This window comes from Podarcis liolepis (assembly GCF_965112155.1).
Source record: "Podarcis liolepis genome assembly, chromosome: 1".
NCBI lineage: Eukaryota > Metazoa > Chordata > Lepidosauria > Squamata > Lacertidae > Podarcis > Podarcis liolepis.
Window position 1 is genome coordinate 43,393,803 of NC_139554.1, and position 20,103 is coordinate 43,413,905.

General features: G+C 43.3%; 2 protein-coding genes and 1 long non-coding RNA gene across 8 annotated transcripts in view; 1 reads left to right on the top strand and 2 right to left on the bottom strand.

Annotated features, from left to right (window-relative positions):
• INO80 (INO80 complex ATPase subunit) overlaps positions 1-15,283 on the bottom strand; it is a 55,787-nt gene extending 40,504 nt beyond the window's left edge. For 2 of the 3 annotated variants that reach the window (XM_083506046.1, XM_083506045.1), the window contains exons 1-7: positions 15,146-15,283; positions 4,881-5,066; positions 3,974-4,140; positions 3,495-3,562; positions 2,739-2,900; positions 2,315-2,435; positions 838-1,052 (exon numbers count right to left, since the gene is read on the bottom strand). In XM_083506046.1, the coding sequence (XP_083362172.1) occupies positions 838-1,052; positions 2,315-2,435; positions 2,739-2,900; positions 3,495-3,562; positions 3,974-4,140; positions 4,881-5,023 (876 nt within the window). In that variant the 5' untranslated portion in view covers positions 5,024-5,066; positions 15,146-15,283. The remainder of the gene's footprint in view (positions 1-837; positions 1,053-2,314; positions 2,436-2,738; positions 2,901-3,494; positions 3,563-3,973; positions 4,141-4,880; positions 5,067-15,145) is intronic. The other variant, XM_083506047.1, reaches the window with a different exon arrangement.
• On the top strand, positions 14,774-19,551 carry LOC310710289. The gene is made up of 2 exons (XR_014527923.1): positions 14,774-15,699; positions 18,060-19,551. It is a non-coding gene; the product is annotated as an uncharacterized lncRNA (long non-coding RNA).
• The window catches only part of EXD1 (exonuclease 3'-5' domain containing 1), a 30,097-nt gene continuing 27,758 nt past the window's right edge, over positions 17,765-20,103 (bottom strand). For all 4 annotated transcript variants that reach the window (XM_083508231.1, XM_083508232.1, XM_083508233.1 and 1 more), the window contains one exon: positions 17,765-19,519. In XM_083508231.1, the coding sequence (XP_083364357.1) occupies positions 18,845-19,519 (675 nt within the window). In that variant the 3' untranslated portion in view covers positions 17,765-18,844. The remainder of the gene's footprint in view (positions 19,520-20,103) is intronic.

Consider the following 20,103-nt stretch of genomic DNA (forward strand, 5'->3'; position numbering starts at 1 on the left):
CAACTACATAGGTGGTGGATGACCCTTGCTCCAAAAAGTGTGGTTTAAATTAAAGGGTTTAGGAACTCAGACCGGACCAAATTTCATAAAATCATACACAGACCTTACTAAAACAAAACTCTACAAGAGAGAAAAATTCCAAATAATTACACATGATTAAAATAGCTCAGAAGGTAAGAAAACAACAAACACTAACTTATCCAGCTAGTTAACGAATGCTTACACTGAAATCTCAGTAGGCTGTGCAACAGAACAAGTTGCTGTCAAAAGCCCAAATAGACGCTGACCTCGGCTTGGCTGGCTGCCGAGAGCTCCCACCAATCCAGGTTTTATGGAAACATAGACCATGGGCGTTCACCTCTTCCACCCAATTACCTTGTGACACCGGCCTTGAAGCCTTAACAGGAGACCGCTGAATGTAAGCTTATTATTCCTGAGGTTCTAGCCCATTCCCGTAAACCAGTCCACAACACGGACAATTATTTCTTCTCTACATCAACTTATAGTTATATCATATCAAAGAGATTCGATTTTACATGCGCTCCCTTCTATGAACTTGAATACATCCCTCTCTTTCACCCTTTTTGCCATATTGGTTTACTGCTTTTTTCTAGGCAAGCAAAAGGTTGCTTATTTAAATCAAAACCAGAAAAGTAATTGTAAAAAGTAAATACACCCTCAAAGCAGACAGCTATAAGCCAATATTGCCAACCCTGCAATTGACCGATGATAAAATATTAGCCTGGCCTTCTACCTTACCTTGTTCTGCATTCCTGCATTTGCTGGATCTGCCAGCCAAACATATTAATTTCACTCTTTTTTACTGACAAAGCTCACCTTTGGCAGCTCCTTTTTAGCAATGCTCAGCCATACTTTGCGCCGGCGAGCATTCAACTGTTCAACGGATAAATGCTTTTTCTTGGACCCTGGTGGAGGGGTATCATGAGAGAACTTGGCAAAAACTTTGGTCTGGTGGTGATGGCGCCGTGGAGACTCCTCAGACGAGAGTTCTTCATCCCGTCTCTTCTTTTTTTTCACCTTTTTCAACTTAGCTTCATGAGAACAGAAGGCCACATGATTAGTCTACCCTTTAACAAACTGAGGCCACTATTATTCATTCATGATTTTTTGCTCTATTCCTTCCAGGGCAGCTGTGTACCAGCTCCATCTGGTACGTAGGCTGAGACCCTATCTGCCCGCGGACTGCCTCGCCAGAGTGGTGCATGCTCTGGTTATCTCCCGCTTGGACTACTGCAATGCGCTCTACCTGGGGCTACCTTTGAAGGTGACCCGGAAACTACAACTAATCCAGAATGCAGCAGCCAGACTGGTGACTGGGAACGGCCGCCGAGACCATATAACACCGGTCTTGAAAGACCTACATTGGCTCCCAGTACGTTTCCGAGCACAATTCAAAGTGTTGGTGCTGACCTTTAAAGCCCTAAACGGCCTCGGTCCAGTATACCTGAAGGAGCGTCTCCACCTCCATCGTTCTACCCGGACACTGAGGTCCAGCACCGAGGGCCTTCTGGCGGTTCCCTCACTGCGAGAAGCCAAGTTACAGGGAACCAGGCAGAGGGCCTTCTCGGTAGTGGCGCCCTCCCTGTGGAACGCCCTCCCACCAGATGTCAAAGAGAACAACAACTACCAGACTTTTAGAAGACATCTGAAGGCAGCCCTGTTTAGGGAAGCTTTTAATGTTTGATGTATCATAGTATTTTAATATTCTTTTGGAAGCCGCCCAGAGTGGCTGGGGAAACCCAGCCAGATGGGCGGGGTATAAATAAATTATTATTATTATTATTATTATTATTATTATTATTATTATTATTATTATTATTATTATTATTATCATCATTCCGATAACAGATAGCAAGAGGACTGCTTTGAAACCTGCTCTTGATCCTATGTATAACATCTGCTAATTCTTGACTGCTATGCAGGTCTGCAGTTAAATCACGTGAAGGCTTAATTACTGAGACTGAACAATCCTCACTTCATTTCTATACAGAAATATCTTGTGAGAACAAAATAACTTTTCCTCTCTAAAATGGAATTCTATTCACAAACATTAAAGAAGATAAACACAATGAGGAAGTCAAATTGAGCTGTGGCAAAGATTTGGCAAAGATGCATCAAGATGTTACATATACCTGGATAATTAACTAGAACATGAATGCAAGTCTGTGAAATAAGTATAGTATAATACACTGGGGGAGGATGAGTGAAAGAAAAAACAAAAGTTTAGAAGCCCAATAGGAAAGGAAGTCTACCCTTATAAAATCTTAAGAAAGTATATCAATACAATGCCTACCTTTTAATTTTTTGTCCTCTTTGAACTTCTTTTTCTTGGGTCCTATGAGATGGCGCTGTTGCTCATAGTAAGGATCATATGTGGAGAGCAAACCTGCGCTGTAGTACTGGTACTGCTGTAACTGAAGCAGACTTCAATTGTTATAAATATGTATTTTACTTAAGAAATGCTTTAAGGAACACAGCTAAGCTGGAAAATCCGCAGTATGAAAAAGAAAGCTGTGTTCTTTTGTATGTCACACTAAGAAGCTGGGATGAGCAAAATAATGACCCCAATGCCTCTTTGCAAGCCAGCAATGTTTTCACTGCTCTAAAAACAAAGACTAACAGGATGAAAAGCCTGGTTTTTGTACTGAAGGGCACAGGTTAGCAAAGCTACTCTCCAAAATTGTTGGCAAAGGACAAATTACACTCTAGAATTTTACCTCTTTATCCTTGCTGTATTTACTTCGATGCAGTTTCTTGTACTTGTGCAGTCGCAGCATATTGTGAAGTTCTTCCCTAGAGAGAGTAAATTCATCCCCTTCTTCCCCATCCTCATCAGTTGCTGACTCACTGTCACTGGAGTCATCACTCAGGAGAATGCTCTGCCAAAATTGAGAGGATTTTAGGTCAGTAAGAGCGAGCAAGATGACCAGATTAGTGTACAATAATTCCTTTAAAATGCCTGCCTGTTTATGACTGCTAGGTTATGAAAAAAACGAGTAACACCTTCTACAGACCACCCTAAGCCCCTTAATATTTCCTAACATATCTTCCCACTATCTCACCTGCTTGCAATCCTAAGAAACTTTTATTATAGTAATAAGAAAAAACAGTATACATTCTCAATGCGCGCCAAGATTTTGAAACTCCCACGTCAGGATTCCCTATCTCCACCCTGCCCAACTCATTCAGAGATTCTTTTGATGCCTTTCTCATCACTCTAGGGCAACTGACCAGGTAAATAATGCTACAATTCTAAGCAAGCAACTGCACAGATATCAGAGATTGTAATGTAGGATTAACAAAATTAATTCCTCTCAATTCCATGAAGCCAAGAAGTTTTAACAGATGGTGAGGTGTTTTGAAAGCTTCACTCTTTTTAGAAAGCTTTCTGATTTCTGTAACTACATCATAAAATAATGCAATAAAAGTAGCAATGTAAACACATTTGGATTTCAGAATAATAAAACTCCCACCTTTAGCCACTTTCTGCTTTTCTTCAATTTGGAAAAGTTGTATAGATTCCCTTTTTCTGCTTTTGGCTCTGTTTAAACAACACAGTAAGATAAAAAATGGTATTATTCACATGAGTCAACAGATTTAGCTGGAGAAAGCATTTATCCCTGTCCTAAGTACAAAAAATACATTCACAGTGATAACAAAGGCTACTAGCCTTCATCCATTTGAAAGTTCTGCATTTGGCAAGCATATTGGTCCTTGTCCCAAACATACTGGTCCTTGTCCCCTGTTCAGGGAAGTTTTTAACGTGTGATTTTACTGTATTTTTGGTTTTATGGAAGCCGCCCAGAGTGGCTGGGGAGGCCCAGCCAGATGGGCGGGGTATAAATAATAAATTATTATTATTTTTATTATTATTATTTTTATTATATGTCTACTGTCGAAGGCCAGGTTACTCACCCAATGCAAACTAAAATTAATTGTAAAGCACATTTACCAGATTGCAACACTCCATTGAGCGAATGCGTGTTTAACATTCCAGAACTTCCTGCTCCGGATGACTCCCCAAGCAAGGAGCTTGTAGGTTCTTCTTTAACTTGTATCAAGGGACCCCCAGGCTGAGGAAGCAGAGGATTGTCATCCAATCCATCTTCACTTTCATCACTACAATAAAGTTTAAAATAATAGTTATTACAGCAAAAAGGACAAGTGAGGTATAAATAAACAACCACACTCCATCTCAGCAAATGCTCATTTTGCTCCATCCCCCAACACTGGATATATTTGTAATTATATTATGGACAAGATTAAGCCATTTATAATTTCACATATGAAAAAAGAGTACAATTTAAAATTCTAACTAAATTAAACATGATACATTTCATGCTCTTAAAGTATTGTAGGAAGTTCAGGTTTTATAAGGAAGTTAAGCATGTTTCAGTTTTGCACAATTATTTCCTTTTCCTCCCAAAAGGAAACCTTTTGCTTCCATGGCTCCAAATTTTTCAGAAATTTTACATAAACCACTCATATGTGAAAACTAATTATAAATTTGGTTGCATATATTTTTTTTAAAAAATCACCTACTGTCATTCTCTACTACAGTTTAAGGGCCAAACCGGATGAGGAATGTTAATCCCCACCCAGTTCTGCTGATTAAAATCTGCAGTTGCTGTTTGACCCCCTTCATCTGCATCACCCTCCACTATATCCCAAGAGTCCCTTAACCCTTAGGAACTGATCTTTGGGGGGGGGGGAGGGAGAATTGGGGCATGCAGAGGGGGAAAAGCTCCTTTCCATAAAATAAAGTCAGAATTCAAGCATCCCACACACTTAAGATGAAAACAATAATATGCCTCTTTTCTACGTGCTCCCAAATCGAAGTAAGGTAAAACTTCTAGTACCTGGATACATTCCTGTTGAAGATAGCGGAAGTCTGACGTAAAAAATGATCCAGCCGCAGAGCTTTCTCCAGATATCGCAAATAGAGGGGCGTTGCCAGCTCTGTGCAGTTGCCATCCTCTCTTGCACCCAGCTCTGAGGCCATAGAACAAGCCTCTCCTCATGCAAAGTTGCCTCCTAACGCACAGCTGTTCCAAAACAGAATGTAACTATTTAGCATAATCATATCTATTTGAAGTCCTTTTTTTAAAAAAAAGTTGTTGTTTTGTTGTCGTTGTTGTGAATTCAATTTCTATACTGCCAAGGATGACAGGGTGGTTTACAATATATATATAAAGTAATAAACTCACAGGATCCTGTTTCTTTTCATGGGGATTTTTTAATTGCGGCTTATATTGGGTTGACCTGTAATGCCTGTCAATGCATGTGCTTGGAAGATCAGGTTGCTCGTGTCCTTTTTAAATTCTATACCAATAGTCATTGTGGTATATTTCATTGTGGAATTACATTTTCAAAGTTTGTTCCCATGACTGTCCAACTAGGTAACAGAACAAAATTAAACATCATGTGATAAAAAATGTTCAAATGGTTTCACTTAAGTCTTATCAAATTTTATCAGCAGGGATTATAATTCGGGTTGCAAAAGAAAAAAAATTGTTTTTTATTTGGCCTTGCATCTAGCCCCCTGGCAAAGAGATGAGAAAGACCTGGCCTGAATATTGGTGGTTTTCTAATAGCATCCTTGGGAACCCAGGGGCTTCTTGGAAGGGTTTGTCAAGGAGAAGTAGCAAAAGGAGGTTTGCCCAACCTTGTTGATCTTCCCCTGCAATGTACAGCTGCAGGAAAGAGATAGGTGTATCCTTGTTTATAAACTCAGTTCATATGAGGCAACTGTGAGGCCAAAGAGACCAAGCTGACACATTGTGTGAACTAAACATGCATTCTAGAACAATGCCGGAGAATCCCACAGAGGGGTCCATCGCAAACAAGTCAACGAGGAAACTGTTCCACTGACTTTTAAAAAATCATCTATCTAACGTGATATGAGAGCTCTTTATTCTAGAATCTGATATAAGTAGTTCATTGACAGGGATACATAATAGCACAAGTGATACAGGAATAATGTAGGAAAATGTGAATTGGCTTGCTATACACCAACGTTTAGTGTTCCAAGACCATGGTAAGCCACTACAACTGTTGCATAATGCAGCATACAAGCTCACATATCTCAACAGTTCTCGTGATATTTATTTATTTAACAGGACTTATCTTAGTTCTTCTTGCATTTGCCAGCAGATAACACAATACAGATGTCACAACTTATTTATGACAATAACACTGAAGTTCAGAAATTGCATACAGCTGACTTCACCGCTCACAGAATATATAATTGCAAAAGTAAACACAAGTTTCAATATTTTATTATTTATTAATTACCGTATTTTTGCTCTATAAGACTCACTTTTTCCCCTCCTAAAAAGTAAGGGGAAATGTGTGTGTGTCTTATGGAGCGAATGCAAGCTGCGCAGCTATCCCAGAAGCCAGAACAGCAAGAGGGATTGCTGCTTTCACTGTGCAGCGATCCCTCTTGCTGTTCTGGCTTCTGAGATTCAGAATATTTTTTTCTTGTTTTCCTCCTCCAAAAACTAGGTGCGTCTTGTGGTCTGGTGCGTCTTATAGAGCGAAAATTACGGTAACTTTTTCTGCTTTTTAATGTAATAAAAGTCTCTAAGCGGTTTACATAAAAACAATATGCATCTGCATTATCCAAATAGAACTGAACAGTTTTTATTTTACCTAAACGTTACCAGAGCATAGACAACAGAAGTTAAGCTATCTCTATCCAGATAGGGGAGCAACTGGGCCATTAGCCAAAGCTGATGAAGGCACTCCGTGCCATTGAGGCCACCTGAGCCTCAAGGAACAGGAAAGAATCCAGAAGTACCCCCAAGCTACGTACCCGCTCCTTCAGAGGGAGTGTAACCCCATCAAAAGCAGGCAACCTCTCATCCATCCTGTCTAGGGAAACGCCCACTAACAGTGCCTCAGTCATATCAGGATTGAGCTTCAGTTTTTTGGCTCTCATCCCACTCTGGAGGCAAGCCAACAATCCAGAATATACAATGTCAAACATGCAGATGTAAAGGAGAAATATAGCTGTGTTTCATCTGCATATTGCTGACACTGTACAGTGGTACATTGGGTTACATACGCTTCAGGTTACAGACTCCGCTAACCCAGAAATATTGCTTCAGGTTAAGAACTTTGCTTCAGGATGAGAACAGAAATCGTGCTCTGGCGGTGCAGCAGCAGCGGAAGGCCCCATTAGCTAAAGTGGTGCTTCGGGTTAAGTAGAGTTTCAGGTTAAGTACAGACCTTCAGAACGAATTAAGTACTTCACCTGAGGTACCACTGTACTCCAAAACTCTGGGTGAACCCACTCAGCAGTTTCATGTAGACATTAAACATCATAGAGGGAGAAAATCAACCCTGTGGAACCCCACATTGAAGGCTCCATGGGGCCGCAGAGCACACCCCAAACATCACCCTCTGGAAATGACCACCAAAGTAGGACCGGAACCACTGCAAAGTGGTGCCACCCCCCACGCCACGACAGTCACTCCACAAGTATACCATGGTTGATTGTATCAAAAGCCACTGAGAGGTCGAGGAGAATTAACAGGAAAATATTTTCCCTGTCTTTCTTTTGACAGAGGTCATTATACAAGGTGACCAAAACAGTTTCTGTGCCAAAACTGGGCCTAAACCCTGACTGAAATGAATCTAGAGTGCTTGTTTCTGGTCCATGACCACCAGCTCAAAACCCTATAATAATGACTGGAAATAATGACCTTGGTTCCCAAAAGGTTTAGTTGTCAAACAAATCGGCTCCCAAATGCAGCAAACCAGAAAGTGTGTGTTCTGGTTCGTGAATGTTTTTCAGAAGCCAAACGTCCAACACGTTTTCCACTTGAGTGCACGAAGCTCCTGCAGCCAGTCAGAAGCCGCGCCTTGTTTTTCAAATGGTTTCGGGAGTCGAATGGACTTCCGGAACAGATTAAGTTTGAGAACCAAGGTACCACTGTATTATACTTAGGAGCTGTGGGGTAAGGATTTGCTGTGCAGAAAGGAGGAGCTCTATCAGCTAGGAATTCCCAAATGCAAGTAAGCAGGCGCCTACCAGACAATGAAATGCAAAATTCACTTTGCTTGTGAACTAGAGGCGCTCTGCTGTAACTACTGCTAACTAAACATTCATGATTCCTTTTTTTCCTTTCCAGAATCTGTGCTCTGGCACATGACCTGCACAATAACAAGTTCCACCACAACTCCTTGCAAAGGGTGAATACTGTATGACTGACATTATCTTTCCCTAATAGCTGACTCCTCTAATGGAGATATCAGGGGAACCAAACGCAGGAAAAAAAGCAGAGAGCCTGATAAACAGTAGCTGGGAAGATGTTTCTTCCCCTCTATTCCACCACAGTCACTTAGATCTGTGGATGAAGACCTGTTGATGACCTTGTGGTAAAGCATGCTGTGACTCCAGCACATGCTTTTAGTACAGTGGTACCTCGGGTTACAAACGCTTCAGGTTACAGACTCCGCTAACCCAGAAATAGTACCTCAGGTTGAGAACTTTGCTTCAGGATGAGAACAGAAATTGGGCTTCGGCGGCGCGGCGGCAGCAGGAGGCCCCATTAGTTAAAGTGGTGCTTCAGGTTAAGAACAGTTTCAGGTTAAGAACAGACCTCCGGAACGAATTAAGAACTTAACCCGAGGTACCACTGTATTTTGTCACCAGTTCTCTAGTATTCTTAGAAGGGAAGCAATCCTCAATCAACACTGTTATGTTCTCAACATCCATGGGAAACTTTACTTTTCTCCCAAGCCTTCCCAAATTGGTCTATTTCATTTCTGCCATTTTAAAATTCATGTTGATTTTTATATTTTAAAACTGCTTTTGTATTAAGTATTTTATTCTATTTTTGTACACTCAAAATATATACTTTGAAAATATAGTGTAATAAATTCTTTTAAATAGATAGTGTTTTGAGCCCAGCACATTTCAAATATCAACCCTTCTGCAGGAACATTATGCAATATTAAACTATACTAAAAACTCCTACCAGATCCAGACACTATGAGCAAGGCTCAGGCCAGGGATAGTGAGAGTTGCAGTCCAGCAACATCTGGAGGGCACTGGGTTGTGGGAGGCTCTTATAACCCTTTTATATAAAAAATAATAAAACTAAAACTAATCAGGGCACCCCAGCAGGAAAGAGAGCAACTAAATGATGGTTGTCTCTCTCAGTAGCTAGCTTATCTACCTATAATGAGAACTTAGGCAAAGGTACTATTATGCAACTGTGGATTATCATTCTGTATCCTGCCCACTCCCATACAGAACAGACCATAAGCAAATCTTGCAGAACAACCAGCAGCAAACATTTGCACATCCAGCTGTTCTTATGTGGGGTTACCAGCTTTTCATCTAGCAGGGCTGCTTTAAGTTCAATTTTGTTTGCAAGACAAATTATGTGCAATCAAACTTAGCATGGGGATACAGTGATGGGGGCAGGTATAATTCCGCTGTCTGGAGCCCTGCTAGAATAGGTGGTTAGCAACTCTACTCATCTTGCTTTTAAAACTCACTTTAGCACTGATATTGTTCAATGCGAGCTTTGTCTCACCTGCTCCTATAAGGGCAAGCAAAGAAAGTGCCCCCACATTTGTTGATAATTTCAACAGCTTTAATGGTGAGATCCCACAATAGAAGGAAAAGTGGTGCTGGTTAACAGCTGTGTGGTCAATATACCTATAACCTCTTACCCATGTAGGACTTGCCTTTTCTGCTGTGGAACACCTCAGCTGTGCATTGTGTAGAATGGCAGGCTTCACGTCACTCTTTTTTGTAGGAATGGGGGCTTCTTTGGCCCCACAACAGCCGAGCCAGAAGAGGCAGAACCATAGAAGCCACAATTTCTGGCTTGACTACCAAAGGCACCCAACACAGACAGTGTGAATCTCGGACAATCTCAGGTGTGCCTGTGTTGACAGGCTCCTCCCAACCTCCTTCACAGGGAGTCTGTGTACGGGTTCAAACTTGGGACCTCATGTATGCAAAACAAGTTGGCCTGCAGAGCAAACGCTTTAAATAAATCCTCCCTAGTCCTAGTTTATATCTGCCTGGGCTGTCGGATGACAAAGGTTCTATCCTAGGTTTTTCTCCAGCTGATGTTTGATTTAGGGAGCTGCTCTACTGAGTGTGAAGTGTGGCATGTTATCTCTACCTTTTTTTTGCTTCCAAGACTACTGGCTAATTAGCTAGGTAGCCAAAATGTGTGTTTTGCCTTGGGGTGAGTTTAATAAATCCCTAGGCTAGGAGTTGAACTGCTATCCCTTATTTCCCATTTTTATTATCTTTCCTACTGGCCTACCAGGGAGCTCATAAAGTTGCTCCCCAGGAGTTTGTTGTGGCTACCGTGCTTGCTTGTTCGTCCACTGGCTAGCTGCTCCCTCTTGGTATCATTCCCTTTATCATAGCCTACTGGGCCTTGAATTCTTCTCCTGGGAAACCCAAAGATTTGGGTTTGGGTGAGATAAGATTCAGAGGTTATGTTGTGATTGCTTGCTATATATTAATGTTTTCGTTAACTTGCAGATGACTGTTTATATCTTGTACGCAATGATTTTATAGTCATTTGTATGTAACCATCCTAGCATTGTCAAACTTCAGGGCAGGTGTAGAAGTTGAGTGAATACATCACATAGTGTCTTCCAAATGAGCTAAAGATATGCTTGGGTGTCTAACTAAAGGGCCAAAAGCCCAGGCAACATTTCCTGTGTTCCCCTATGCCCTTGCCTGATGAAAGTGTGACTATTTGTCGGCTGCCCATGCTTGTGATATAAGAGGATACAAACCTCAGGAGTGCATAGGTACTGGTGACAACTGCTGGACTATGCTGGCTGCAGGATGGTAGTGTGAACTACTAAGGGCACTAGCGTGTCTTTGTGACTGCCAGATTGGTGTGTGAGGCAGGGTGGCAGCAGAGATGCGTGTCTGCCACCAGAGTAAGTGGGTTGGTTTCTTCCAAAGCTGGCTACTGTGCAGTGTGCAGGCATCATTAACACATGATGCTGTGATTTGTGGGTGTAAGCAGTGTTGCCAGGGATGCTTTGGGGGAGTCCGTCAGTGTTGTTATGTTCTTCTTTAAAGTGGCATAATTTTGCTGCTGACTTTGCTACTAGGAGTGTAAGGGATCCCAACTGCATTGACATCAGTGGCATTGACATAGCAGTACCGTTGGATTACGCTGTTAGTCAAACTGTGACTTTTGTTGCATTCTCACATAATGGCAGGTGAAGAGAAAACAACAGAGTACAGTATGTGATCCCTCACAAACCCATATAACCGTCAGTTCTGGGTTGTGGACTATGCCACATCTAAAATCTCCACAAGAGTCTAATCAGATATTTGTACAAGACTTCTCCAAAAAGACTATTTGGAATCTAGTACTCTCGGAGAGATCTGCAATACTAAAATGCCTATATGCCACTGGTTCAGGATAGCAAATCAGTAATCTCAAATGGACAACATGTTCTTGAAAAAAGTGTTCAGGCTCTAGCCCAATAATGGCATTATTAACTTAGTAAGTTTGTAGAAAAGCCTTTTTCAAGAATAGTTAAAGAATTACTATATAACAACGTAGATTGAAATCAACATAGGAGTCCAGACAAGAACATACTTAACATAGGTAAAAACCTACCTACCACAGAAAGAAATGAGCAAACTGATAATGGATGACTTTTCAGCAACTTAACACATTTTTATAGGTGAAAAACTACTGTATTTTGCGCCCTATAGGACGCACCTAGGTTTTTTTGGGGGGGGAAATAAAGAAAAAAAATTATTCCCCCCCCCCAGGTGCAGGGCTGGGGAAGCCCGAGCTTCCCCCGACCCCAGCCCCAAGAACAGGCTGCTATCCGCAAGCCGTGGGAGAGCTGCGTGACTTCGCGTAGCTCTCCCACGGCTAGCGGAGAGCTGCGCGAAGCCGGAAGCCTGGGGCGTGCTGAGCTCAGCGTGCCCCAAGCTTCTGGGTGCAGGCAAGATCTCCGCTAGCCATGGGAGAGCATGGGAAGTCACGCAGCTCTCCCAGGGCTTGCGGATAGCTTCCTGAAGCCTGGAGAGCGAGAGGGGTAGGTGCGCACCGACCCCCCTCGCTCTCCAGGCTTCAGCGAAAGCCTGCATTCGCCCCATAGGACGCACACACATTTCCCCTTCATTTTTGGAGGGGAAAAAGTGTGTCCTATAGGGCGAAAAATACGGTACTTTAATTCTGAGAGAAGAGCTGCTGTGTAACAAATCTACAAGTGTTTGTTGTAAGTACCATTGTATGTAGTAAACTTTGCTGTTGTGTGGTAGAAAACACAGCCAAGGGTTGAAAACTAGTGATATACACATCTGTCACACAGACCATTGACCCTTAAACAAAACTAGTGCATAGGTCGCTTCACAGCCAATACATGACATTTGTGGTTTTGCTTCACTGGATCAGTTGCTTCTGTGCTTATCTGGAACAGAATTGTCTTAGGTTTACTGTGCGGGGTTCCACTAAAGCAAAAGCATTTTTACCACCAGATTATGGAAATAAATCAATCCTAATTTAATATTCTTCTATACTTTACTTTTTCTTTATATTTTGCATCAGTTTCAGTAAACAGAAAAACTAAAATTGACTAAAGTTGAGTTTCATTTTGATTTGAATCTATGGCTATCTAAAGTCAAAGAACAACATATTCATGGTTGCTAAACAACAAAGTAGGGGGGGAAATTGCTAGGAAAGCTATTGATTTGCATTTCGGAAGGAAGTTCAAGTTCCACCTTTTTCAAAGACTATGTGAATGGATAAAACTATACTGAGGTTATACTGCTATGAACACTTACTTTGGTGTTGACTTTATTAAACTTGGTGGGGCTTACTTTCAGTTAAAAGATAGGTAGCACCTGGCCATACATTTCTATTACTCATCTGTGAAATGGTAATACTAGCAACCAACTACAGAACTGTTTTGAAGGCAAACGTATACTTTGCAAATCTGAAGTACAGTGGTGCCCCGCAAGACGAATGCCTCGCAAGACGGAAAACTCACTAGACGAAACAGTTTTCCGTTTTGGAGGTGCTTCGCAAAACGAATCTCCTATGGGCTTGCTTCGCAAGACGAAAATGTCTTGCGAGTTCCTGCGGGTTCCCCCCCCTTTTTCTAAGCCGCTAAGCCGTTTATCAGTTGATCCGATAAGCCGCTAGTCCGTCAATGGGCTTGCTTCGCAAGAAGAAAAAACCGCTAGACGAAGAGAATCACAGAACGGATTCTTTTCGTCTTGCGAGGCACCACTGTACTACATAAATGTTTAGCAATGACAAGTTTTAACATACGCTACATGTTCTTTCTCATTCTAATTTTTCAAGTAGCAGTACAAGATATTCTAGTTGAACGACTGCTTTTGGCTTCTATAATTAAGATGTTAACAACATAACATTTCTAATCCTGAAGCACTAAAAAGCATGAAGGAAAACAATCAAGCTCCAGTCAAAACAGCCCCATGTTGTTTTTGATGCAGCAGAGCAGAGGTGGCTAACTTATGAATGGCCCTCCAGATACTGCTGAACTACATGTCCCATTATCCTTGACCACTGGCCATGATGGCTGAGGATGATGGGAGTTGCAGTTCAACAACATCTAAAGAGCTGCAGATTAGCTATCCCTGCAGTAGAGGAACCAATTTAGCTGCTCTGAATCAAACAATTTATATCCGAAATTTGGAAATGATACACTGTGATGGTTTAATTACAAGTAGATCATCACAGCCCTTAGTACACTAATAAGTACAGTCAAACCTCGGTTGTCGAACATTATCGGTTCTGGAAGCCTGTTCGGCTTCTGAAATGTTCAGCAACTGAGGTGAGACTTCTGATTGGTTGCAAGAGCTTTTTGTACTCAGGCAGAAGCCACGTCGGACGTTTGGCTTCCAAAAGCCATTAAACAACCAGAGCACTTACTTCTGGGTTTTTGGCGTTTGGGAGCTGAAATGTTTGAAAACGGAGCCATTCGACAACTGAGGTTTGACTGTACTGGTATTTACCTCTCCTCTGTCAAAACACTACTTCTACCCAAGAACCCTTGCAGGAGATTGCATAGAAGTTAAGATTAAGATGTGTACTGAAGTTTTTTAAATAACAGAAACACTCGCTCCTATTAGTAGTATGTATGGAACACAGGCATACTGACCTGTCATAAATACACTTGTGAAAGGTAAGAGTTTGCTTGCAACCAGGGGGCAAAGGAAGTGATAGTCATCATGTTATGCTACAAGCTAACCAGACTTTCCAGTTAAAACATGGAACAGCACAATCTTAACCAACAGCCCTCCATGATTGCCAGCCTTTAATTTCCAGTTACCGAGGACAGCCCAGCAGCCAAACGTTTTGGAGTGTGATCAGGATGCACTATATGCATCCCAGATCAAACTACCAAATCACACATACCATGTGACCAGTAAGTCATTTACAGCTTTTAAGCACGTGTTCTACATAATCCAAGCGAACAGAAATTTTCAGATTAAAATTGCGAAACCGATATGCACTTTTATTTTCTGTTTTACGCTTGACGCTCAAGTATGCTGGGGTCTTGGAATCTGCAAGCACTAATCCTGAACCCCCACAAACCACACCGAAATAAAACCGAATAAAGAGTCGAACCGCACGTTCCAATGGTTAACAGACCGCATAGGAAGCAGTGCGGTTGGCAATCCTATAGGCTAAACCGGGACGCTGCTTAAGGCGGGGCTGTCAAGCCCATACGCTGAGCTCCCGTTTCCTCGTCCGCCGCCTTCATGCAAAGCGCGGGGCGCGCACGTGGGCTGGGTGCGACCGACACACCCTCACCCCGGCGCCGCACGCTGCCGAGGGGCGGCACAGGCCCCGCCAAGGGCGCCTTCCCTCCTTCCGCGGGAGCGTTTTGAGGGCGAGGGGAGGTTGCCGGGGTCCCGCCCCCTCCGCAGTGGGGGGCGCGCGTGTGCCTGCTCTCCCTCCCTCCGCCCCAGAGGAGCGGCAGGGCCTGTCGCTTTAAGAGAAGGCCCGGCTGCCGGGGCCGCTGCGGAGGGAGCGGGAAGGAGGGGTTGGGTTCGGGGGGGAAGCCGGAACCTGGCCTAGCGGGTCCCTCCGGCGCTGCCCCCTGCCTCGGCCCGGGAGCCCCGGCGTCTTACCTGGTGCGTGGCCCGGCTTGGGCCGGGGGTGGCTTTCGAGTTGCCCGCCCCGCTCTCTCGCGCCGGCCTCTCGCCCCGCGCTGCGCTGGCGCTGCCTGTGCCCTGCCGCGGTGCCTCTCGGCTTCTGCCTCGCCAAGATGGCGGCCGCGCTATTGCTGCTGAGGAGGCGGCGGCTGCGGGCGCTGGGACGGCGGCGGCGGCCACTTTCGCTCACTGAGAGGAGAGGAGCAGGGACACGGGGAGCCATGGCGGGGGGGAGGAGAGGCGCCATGGCCAGGCCAGAACAATCGAACTCGGCACCCCTAGCTGGCCCTCGGAGCCCCCACCTAGAAATACTCGGTGGCGGGCTTCGCCGCAACCGCTACACTGTCCCCGAGCCCACATCCCGTGCTCTTCCCCCCACATAGAACCCACAAGGACCCCTGTAGCATCGATTCGTTCATCGTTCGACTGGTTGAGTCTGGCGGTGACGGAAATTACCGAACGCTTTCGGCCGAAGAGACTGGCGTGAGTTAGCAATTCTCGCGCGAGGCGCCAGCTAAAGGTTCGCGAGGGTAAGATTCCAACGGGAGCTCCTTGGAAGTGACGTAGCGTTTGGCTAACCTTGCTCCTGTGTTTAGGGGTGGGGCTGTGCAGACCTTGGTAGGCCTACGATCAACAGAGAGCCTTCCTTTTGATTGAAAGTATTTCCACAGGCAGTAATCGAATTCTCTCTGTTCGCAGTTCGTCTCCACGCGGTTTCTCCAGCACGCTTTTGCCACGGCTGTTTTTTATTAAAGCCCGGAGGACGGCACATAAATCTCTTACAGTGAATGAAAAAATATTGAGAACTGGATCCCTTTAATCAAAGGCCCCATGCATTAATTTGATAGTACCTGGTATCAATTTCTCTTTCAATTCACCTGCCCACTCCCCGCACATTTCTTGTCTTACCACTTGAGTATTAAACGGTTTGCCACACTGGAAAATATTAAGCTATTTTTGTAACTGCCTTGCAAAGAAAATGGTGATAGCTCTAAGGTGCTGCAGTATATCTTGTTCTTGCAATGTGTTTTGGTAAAAGGATATAAATTACTATATGTGTTAACACTCTTATGTGTGCATGTATATATATCTGGCCAGGACGTTCCTACTTATATCTCTCAAACCTAAGGACGCATTTTAGACAAAATTAAGTTTTTTCATGGTGTATTTTTACAACTGGAAAGGCTGACACCAACTTGAAAGGGCAGATTAACCTTATCCATAGATTTGACTATCCCTAATTGTGATAAGCTGCTTCTGAATACCAGGTACCAGGGAATAGCTGGTTACGTTGAGAGACTGGTCAAAGGTCACAGTAAGTTTTATGGCTGAGTGGTGATTTTAACGCAGGTTCTAGTCCATGTAATATCCCTGCACTTTATTCAGCGTTCTGGGGGGAAAGATGTAGAAATGAATACACTGAGCCAGGGGCATAATCTTTTCTCATAGGTCTGGAAAGTTATAGAATCCTTTTCTTTCCTTGTTAACAGTCCTGTGTGACACCTTTTAAGCCTAACCAGGCTGCAATCCTGTTCATACTTACCAGGGAGTGATCCACATGGAATTCAGTGGGGCATAGTTCTGAGTAATCTAGTATTTGTTGCATGAATCCACCCCTTCTGAGCCATAATAAGACACTTAGGTGTCAGGTATTAATACAATTGCAGTATTTAAGTGGTCACAGAACTCCCCCCCCCCAGAAGAAGTGTTTGGGAGAGCAGGAAACCCTTCTTAAAACTAGGCTATTTTTTCCATTTAGTTAGGTGCTATCTATAGAAGAGCAATTCCTAAAGTGTCCATAGTATAATGGAGGAGGAAGAACTTGGCCACACAGCTTTGACTTCTTAATCGCCCCACCAAGTCTAGTGGACACCAGACACCCGTGAATGGGAGAAGCCTTTTGCTCTCAATAGTGGAGAGATAGACCAGTAAGTATGTGGAAAAATAGGATGGTAGGCTAAATAGACCTTTGGTCTGATGCAGCAGGGCTCCTTTTAAGTTGTTATTCTACTTATATCTGAGGAATTTTATTTTCAGGCAGCTAAAGGGGTAATCTAGGCCGTAGTGTCCAAATCCATCGGGCGGGGGGGGGGGGCTTAGTATAGTGGTACCTCGGGTTACATATGCTTCAGGTTACATATGCTTCAGGATACAGACTCCGCTAACCCAGAAATATTACCTCAGGTTAAGAACTTTGCTTCAGGATGAGAACAGAAATTATGCAGCGGCGGCGCGGCAGCAGCAGGAGGCCCCATTAGCTAAAGTGGTGCTTCAGGTTAAGAACAGTTTCAGGTTAAGAAGAGAACTCCAGAACGAATTAAATCCTTAACCTGAGGTACCACTGTATATATAACTTAACAGGTACGTCCAGCAAATTAGAATAAAAAATGTTGAGGAAAGCTGCGAAACATTACTTCTGCAGTGCATGAAAGTGAATGGGGTGGTGGTAAGTTGGTTGCCTGTTTCTCAAGGCCTGTATACAGTGCAGGGGCCACCTGTTTGAAGGATGATTGCTGGATTCCATTTTGAAGCTCTAAAAGATGTTGCTCTGTGCAGGTACAGGACCTATATACATGAATGCAAAAAGACCACAAAGAATAATCATGACTTTTATTTTAGAGAAAAACATTCCAACTGCCTTGTGAAGAGTTTTCCTTGGAAAACCATCTACCAAAAAACCCAGCATATTAAGTTTATATCTGAAACATACACACTTGCATTTTAAGAAACATCTGTTCAAATTCCAACAAACAACATACAGCTTTGCCCTTCTATTTTGAAAATGAACAACTCATACCTATTTTCAAATAAGCATGCTTAGGATCCTGCTGCTGTAATGCTGCCCAACTAAAGGCCTTTTACCATGTAATTGTTTTCCCCACAAAAAAAGGAAGCCAGGACAGATCGTGATGAGTGCTCACTGGAAGGACAGATCGTGAAGCTTAGACTCCAATACTTTGGCCACCTCATGAGAAGAGAAGACTCCCTGGAAAAGACCGTGATGCTGTTAAAGATGGAGGGCACAAGGAGAAGGGGACGACAGAGGATGAGATGGTTGGACAGTATTCTCGAAGCTACCAGCATGAGTTTGACCAAACTGCGGGAAGCAGTGGAAGACAGAGCCTGGCGTGCTCTGGTCCATGGGGTCATGAAGAGTCAGACAGGACTAAACGACTGAACAACAACAACAACCTTTTGAAACCTAGAACACAGTTATTCCGTACTGCATCACATGTCCAACTGATAATTGAACTTCGGAGTAAACATGGTTAGGATTGAGCTGCTTAGAAATGTTTGCTGTTCCCTTTGTAGACTATGTTGTACAAATAATGCTGATACAGGAAGCACATACATGAACTTTAGGTTTAGTTGGATAAGTGGAACATTCAAATAGAATGAAAATCAATGGTTCTTTGGAATAATCTGGAAAAAATACTGAACTCAAGACTACAATAGTAGAATTAACACCAGTAACATCAATTGTGTTTAAAGGGGCAGGAAACTGCCATACAACATGAAGGGTATTGTGTCCAGCCGCCTCCAGAATTTGCTCCATTAATGGAAGTCTTCCAATAAAGAATTTGAAAAGGAAACAATTTCTGCTCCTTGCCTCCAGGGCTTGGGGCTGGCAGCTGACAATTGAAATCTGAAGGCAAGACAAAGTGAACCGCCAAATCACTTCCCCCCATTCTTCTGTCTTGTGGGAACCTGGAGACAGTAATCACGAGTTGTTTGAGAAGAGGGATTTCTACTCATGGCAGCATTAGACAGGGTTTGGCTAGATTGCTTTACAGCTTGAAATGGGATCCTAGAATTGTTTGCTTTTGGAGGTGAAAGGGCAGAAACAGCAGATTTGTTGTCTTCATTCTTGCCTTCTGTCAACAATTCCTTTATTTCCTCTTCTAACGTCAAATCTACCTTTGTTTGCGGTTTGAACACTGGAGATGGTTTTCTTCCTTTCACCTCAGATGCTCCCAGTACTGATTTACAGCAAACGGGACGTCTTGCTTCTGCTTCAGATTCAACATTACTCGCACCAACTGTTGCCCATTGATTATTACAATGATTTGCCTGCCGGTCTTCTTTTTCAGAGTTGTCCTGAACATCTTGACCCAAGAGGTGGAGAGGACTGGTAGTTTTAGGGGATACTGCCCTACTAGAAAGAAATAAGCCAGTACTCTCTCTCTGGTTTTCTTTCGCCTTTGCTACCCTTCTTCCCATAGTTTCTAATTGCTTTCTGATGAGGAGACCTTCCTCATTCAGCTGGAAGTTCTGCATTGCCCTCTTTCTTCGTTCCTTGTAAAAATCTGCCAGTTGTCTAAGCTCTTGTGGTAGCTCCATACAGGATATCTAATTAAAAATCACATGCATGTAGATCAGAACTGTAGTATACTTTTTATTACTGTTTCAAGAATAGTTAAATCTACAGATGGAGCTAAAACACTGAAAGGCTCAATACATTCTACTCCAGCTGTGTTAGATCCATGCCAAGGAGGGGCCTGAAAATCCCCACCCTGAAGCAACCCATTTAAATGGCTATCTGCTGCCTAACACTGGCAGGCACTTACTGATGCCTCTGTTGTGATAAATCCCTACCATCCCTATTGATGTGCCTCTCAGCTGACACAAACACTGCATCCTCCTAACCCCAACGCTATTGGATGTGTGTGTGTGTTAGCATTTCACTCTTATTTTTGCAAGTAATATTTACTCTTGCATGGTACCCACTGTGATGAAGGGAACTGGATCCCCTGATGTTGGGAGGGGAACCAGTTCAACTTTTTCAAGGCTCACTCCCCTCTGGGCAGGGTGTGTGTGTGTTGGTTCTTTGTGGTCACATTCCTCAGGTAAGTCCTTTAAATACCCATTTTCCATATGAAGAGGACTGGCAGGAGATATAAGACAATCAAATGCAATGCTAAGGATCTGGTATT